This window comes from Cherax quadricarinatus, chromosome 53 (genome assembly GCF_038502225.1).
Source record: "Cherax quadricarinatus isolate ZL_2023a chromosome 53, ASM3850222v1, whole genome shotgun sequence".
NCBI classification, from domain to species: domain Eukaryota; kingdom Metazoa; phylum Arthropoda; class Malacostraca; order Decapoda; family Parastacidae; genus Cherax; species Cherax quadricarinatus.
This window is the reverse complement of record NC_091344.1, coordinates 7,398,969-7,405,248: the sequence shown is the minus strand read 5'-3', so window position 1 is coordinate 7,405,248 and position 6,280 is coordinate 7,398,969. Positions and strand designations below refer to the sequence as shown.

The 6,280-nt window shown below is 36.6% G+C and overlaps 1 protein-coding gene across 1 annotated transcript; it reads right to left on the bottom strand.

The window, feature by feature from the left end:
• Positions 1-3,781: 3,781 nt before the first annotated feature.
• On the bottom strand, positions 3,782-4,810 carry LOC128692236 (uncharacterized). The gene is made up of 2 exons (XM_053781311.2): positions 4,773-4,810; positions 3,782-4,569 (listed from the first exon to the last, which is right to left on the bottom strand). Exons 1-2 carry the CDS (start codon positions 4,782-4,784, stop codon positions 4,033-4,035), a joined length of 549 nt encoding a protein of 182 aa, XP_053637286.1. The 5' UTR covers positions 4,785-4,810; the 3' UTR covers positions 3,782-4,032.
• Positions 4,811-6,280: the final 1,470 nt, after the last annotated feature.

Sequence of the window (6,280 nt, the reverse complement as noted above, 5' to 3'; positions counted from 1 at the left end):
TGTTGGTCCTTATCCATGGTTTTATAGCAGTGGGTATCCTGTCAGTCACTTGCACTGCCACTTGCAATCAACACTCAACATTCAAGAGATCCTCTGATCCTTCAATCAATATATACAATGTAAACCATTATTCCCACAGCCGTTTCTCTTACTAAGGCATCCAGGAACAACGAAACATTACTTTCCTTGTAACAATGTTTTACTTGAATGAGTGTCTTACGAACAATAAAAATATAAATGACAATAAAGTGAAATTTCTCTAATACCTAAGAGCTGAAAATTATTCAATTATGGGTTATCATAATTTTCTAAAGGAGAACGCGTTTATCTTTTTTAAGTATAACATTTGTTTCATTTTTTTCGCTTTTAAACCCCAGTAATTATACTACAGTTGTAAAAGCTGCAATATCATTTACAACAACAGTCTACAGTACGTTAATTCGTTTGTGAATATGTACTACTAATAATAATATCATATAATAATAATACTGGTAATAATAATAATAATTATAATAACAATCATAATATTAAAATTATAACGAAAATAATAATAATATTTTTATTATAAATATAATAATGCTATTAAGAAAATATTCAAAGTACCTTTCTTGCATTACAAAATGCAATAACTATTTAAAATGGTATTTCGATAAATAAATAGCAATAATTGTTTATAATGACTGAGTCCATCACAATGTAGCTTACACAATTTTTAAACGAATAAATATCTCAGTTATTAGTTTTATAGCCCAGTTTTGCAGGAGTTTTGTGTTAGTGACACACAACAACCGTCGTAATTGTCCTTATTATCTAAAGAAAAAATCTGAATATATGGATTTCCATGAAGAAAAAAAACTGTAAATTAATATGAATCCAAAGAAATTTGGCAACAAGCGGACAGTTGCAACACTACATAATCACAAGTGGTTGAAAATTCAAAATTCAACTTTCAAAAACATTTTATTTGCAATATGAAATATAATGATTAGTTATCGCCATTCCAAGTAAAAGAGTTATTAATTTCCTTGGACCTAAATCTACAGCGGTAGAAATCATCTAATTGTAAGCAAACTGAGAATGAAATTATTGAATATTATATTTTTAACACCATGTCACAAAAGTAAAAGCATTAAGCAATTGAATTAAATGCTTCCGAAAAGACCTATTTCCATTTTCATTCATGCCTTTATTAACATGTTCACATTATTATTTGCTTATAAATTTGGGATAAGTACTTCAGTTTTTTTTTTTTTTTCTTTTTTTTTTTTTACACAGGGTTTGACAAGGTTAAGGATCCCTAGCTTTATTGACAAGCTATTTACAGGTTAAGGATTCCTAACTTTATTGGCAAGCTAAGAGCTGTTACCTACATTAACTCATTTGAAAGTATTTTTATTGTTATGAGACATACAAGTAGGGAACAGGATGAAATTGGAGCCATCTGTGGGCCAGCATTTTGATTTGATCAACTGACTTTATCTCGTTGACATCATTATGCTGTACGAATGTGTTCCATACTCGAGTCATCCTGGGTATTTATTATCTCAGATGGAGTGATGTTCTGGAGAAGGGTACAGCCAGAGTGAAGTTGCTGCTTTCTGCCCGTCTTGTAGCATAAAAGCTTGTTTCACGCTGTCCTCGAAGTGGATCCAAGTGTGGTACTTTGACAATATTGGCCTTGTACATTACAGTAAGGCCACCCACATCCCTCCTATGTTGAAGGCTCTGCTGAAATGACAGATCTATCCAGGATGGGTCCAGGCGAGAGATGAGACGTCTTGCTCTGTTCTCTACTCTGTCAAGCATTCGCAGATGAGAGGGGGGGGCAGGCAAACCAAGAAAGTGGAGCATACTCAAGGAGTGAGCGTACTTGTGCCTCGTACAGAATCTTGCAACCCCTAATGTCAAGTAGATGCGAGATACGGCGAAGTGCTGTAAGCTTCCTGGCTGCCTTGTTTGCAAGATTTACAACATGGTTCTTCCTGGTTAGTTTGGAGTCAAATTTTACCCCCAAGGATATCAACTTCTTCTCCAGGTGCCAACACCCTTCCATTCATCCTTACTACTGCACCAGCATTACCATCATGGTGCCTAGAGACGATCATCATTTGCGTTTTCTCAGGTGCAAATGTTACTTGCCATCTATTTCCCCAAGCTGATATAGCTCTCAGCTGGTGATTGATGTAGCTTAGAGCAGCTGGCATTTCTTCTCTTGGATAAATGAATGTAAGTGTACAGTCGTCTGCATATGCATGTGATTCTGGGATGAGATGATGAAGGTCGTTGAAGTAGACATTCCATAACAATGGCCCCAGCACGCTTCCTTGTGGAACACTTGCCCCAATAGGATGTCTTGCTGATTCCGTTCCATTGAGAACTACGCTTAGAGATCTACCATGAAGGTAATCACTGAGGAGACATAGCGTAGAGCCTACAATTCCCAGTGCTTGAAGTTTTGCTAAGAGACCCTGGTGTCACACCCGGTCGAAAGCGCCAGCAATGTCCAATGCTACCACACAGCTGACTTTGGATTCATCCAGTGACTGGTGCCACTTAGTGGAGAGGTTTAACAGCAGATCGTATCATATGTTATGATTTTTTACCCATGAACACATAACAGAATTTAAGACAATTTTCCGAAATTAATAAATGAAATGCATGTCCATTTGTTTCATAAAATGTAACAATCTTCATACACTTAAAAGCAATGTCATTCCCGTGAATGTAACGATACTGATTTTTGTAGATTTCATGATATTAATGTTTTCCGAGTACGTAATTTCAGTAATGCCCTTTCTTGCAGTTTACAAAGTAAGGAATATCAGCAATTTTATCGCACTTCTTCTATACGAAAAAAAGGTCATTGGGATGTATTTGCTGCATCTTAGAGCAACACATCAGTTTAACATTCTCGACATAATCAGCACAAATTAATTAATATTTTTATCGTCATGAAAGTCTTTACTGATAGAATGTTTCCCTGATAATGACTCGTAAGTCGTTAAGAGTCTGCAGGACAACCTACACATCTTCACTGTTATGTACTATTCGAAAAATGTTCACCAACTGTTCACCAAAGAAAATTTAAAGGACCCCAGTGGAAATAAGTCACTCTGACTTTTTGGGTTATCCTAGGTACTTTACACATATGCTGCTATATGTGATAATCTATGTAACTGTATTTGTGTATACATGAATAAACTTACTTACTTAAATACATATTACATATATATATATATATATATATATATATATATATATATATATATATATATATATATATATATATATATATATATATATATATATTATTGTAACCACGAACGAGTGGTATTGATCAATAACAACACTGAGACTATCCAAGGTAACACACCTAGTGCTTGATTCTTGTAAGATGTGGTGGTCCTGTGGATTTGAGCGTCATGTGGTTTTCGTTCACCATGAGGCGGGCCTAAACAACATGGGTTCGAGTCCTTGACATATATATATATATATATATATATATATATATATATATATATATATATATATATATATATATATATATATATTTATATATATATATATATATTTATATATATATATATATATATATATATATATATATATATATATAATAATAATAATAATAATAATAATAAATAATAAATAAGGTACCACCTCTGGAACTGTGCTGGGGACCCTTATCCTCAGAGAAAAGAATAAACTTACTTCAGGGAAAACTCAAGGTTCTCTGCTATTAGGTATATGAGAATTCACCTTTTTGTCATTTATATTTTTATTGTTCGTAAGACACTCATTCAAGTAAAACATTGTTACAAGCAAAGGAATGTTTTTTTGTTCCTGGATGCCTTAGTAAGTAAAACGGTTGTGAGAATAATGGTTTCCATTGTATGTATTGGATGAAGGATCAGTGGATCTCTTGAATGTTGAATGTCATCTGCAAATGGCAACACAATAGTGACTGACAGGACACCCATTGCAATAAAACCATGAAGTATGATCAGCATAAACATCAGCCTCTTCAGACACCTAGTGGGAATTCACTTTGTAGTATGATGGAATATAGAGATGTGGGTAGGTAGGTTCAGCTTCTGGCTCTGCAGATCTCCCGTGGCGGTAGTGGCTTTTCACTGGAGGGTAGGATGGAACATAGTACCTAGGGTAGGTAGGTTCAGCCTCTGGCTCTGCAGATCTTGCATGGCGATAGAGACTCAAGTAAGGGTAAGACGGAGTATAGTACCGAGGGTAGGTAGGGTCAGCCTCTGGCTCTGCTGATCTTGCATGACGATAGAGATTCAAGTAAGGGTAAGATGGGGCATAGTACCGAGGGTAGGTAGGTTCAGCCTCTGGCTCTGCAGATCTCAGATAGCGATAGTGCTTATTCAAGTGAAGGTATGATGAAACGTAGTGTAAAGGATAAGTTGGATCAGCCTCTGGCTCTGCCGCCCTTTTACCAGCATGATGGCTGTATGGGGTATAATGTGGGTGCAAATATTTGTGGCCGGGCTCCGCATCTCGCTTCTCAACATCAGAAGCGCAAACGGCAGCCGCCAGGAACACAAACACCTGTATGCATTAAATATCAATAAGCGCCACGACTTACAACTTCAAAAAAATTGTAAGGTGAATTTCTATGAAAATTTTGTAATATTCTAAATGTGGTTCATTATAATATGCAAATTCCAAAATAACGATTTATTGTCCAATACTACTTCAAGTATTGCCTAATGTGAGAAAAAAAACATGAAAAATAGAAGTGGAAAACTCACCAATAGATTCATGTTTGTAAGAGTATCAACTGTGGCCACAGCTGAGCGAGTGTGTCTTACAGCAGAGACTCCAGGCTTTTATAGTTGAGTGTCAGGAAGAGTCCTTGGATTTCTTTTAGTTGTTATAAACATGATGCAGTGTGGAAATATTTTATTTCAAATTTCACCTAATTAATTAATAAGAAAAAAACGAAAAATGACAGATTACTACAGCTGTTAATTATCAAGTACAAATAATGTTGGGTAGCATGCAATGTACAGTATATACCAATGTTTATTCAATGTTATTAATCATTCACACTTTTTTCATATAAAAAAAAATCCTTTTTTGTCCAACTTTGGAAAAAAATGATAATAATAAAAAAAACACCGCGGGAGGGAATGAACTCGTGGCCAGTGAGTGGACACATAAGTATTAAACAAAAAAAAACGATAAAATGAGACACATAAACACAGACATGAAAACATACGTAAACACACACACACACACACACACACACACACACACACACACACACTGGACGACACTGGAGGACAGGAGAGATAGGGGGACATGATAACGACATACAAAATACTGAGAGGAATTGACATACGTACATAAACATACACACAGAGTCACACACATATATATTTTCACACGCACACACTTTTAAACACACACACACACACACACACACACACACACACACACACTTATATATATAAGAATGAGGAAGCCGTTGTATATAGTCGAGTGGGAAAATGGAAGGGAACAATAGAGGAAGAATAGAAACTAGTAGTTAGGTAGTAGAAGTAGTAGAAGAAATATTGGTAGTAAAAAATAGGGAGAATACTTTAGTGCAAAAACGAGAAAAAAGTGGAGTTAAGGGTGAAACGAGGCAATAGCATAGGTAGTAGTAAAGGTAGAGGAATGATTGGGAGAAGACTAAGTAGAAGCAGAGGTGGAGGTCAGTCTAAGGACGAGATAAAAGAGCACTGTGTGTGTGTGTGTGTGTGTGTACTCACCTATTTGTACTCACCTATTTGTGGTTGCAGGGGTCGAGTCACAGCTCCTGGCCCCGCCTCTTCGCTGATTGCTACTAGGTCCTCTCTCTCCCTGCCCCATGAGCTCTATCATACCTCGCCTTAAAACTATGTATGGTTCCTGCCTCCACTACATCACTTTCTAGGCTATTCCATGGCCTGACTACTCTATGACTGAAGAAATCCTTCCTAACATCCCTTTGATTCATCCGAGTCTTCAGTTTCCAATTGTGACCTCTTGTGTCTGTGTCCCATCTCTGGAACATCCCGTCTTTGTCCACCTCGTCTATTCCGCGCAGTATTTTATATGTCGTTATCATGTCTCCCCTGACCCTCCTGTCCTCCAGTGTCGTCAGGCCGATTTCCCTCAACCTTTCTTCATAGGACAATTCCCGTAGCTCTGGGACTAGTCTTGTTGCAAACCTTTGCACTTTCTCTAATTTCTTGACGTGCTTGACTAGGTGTGGATTCCAAACTGGTGCTGC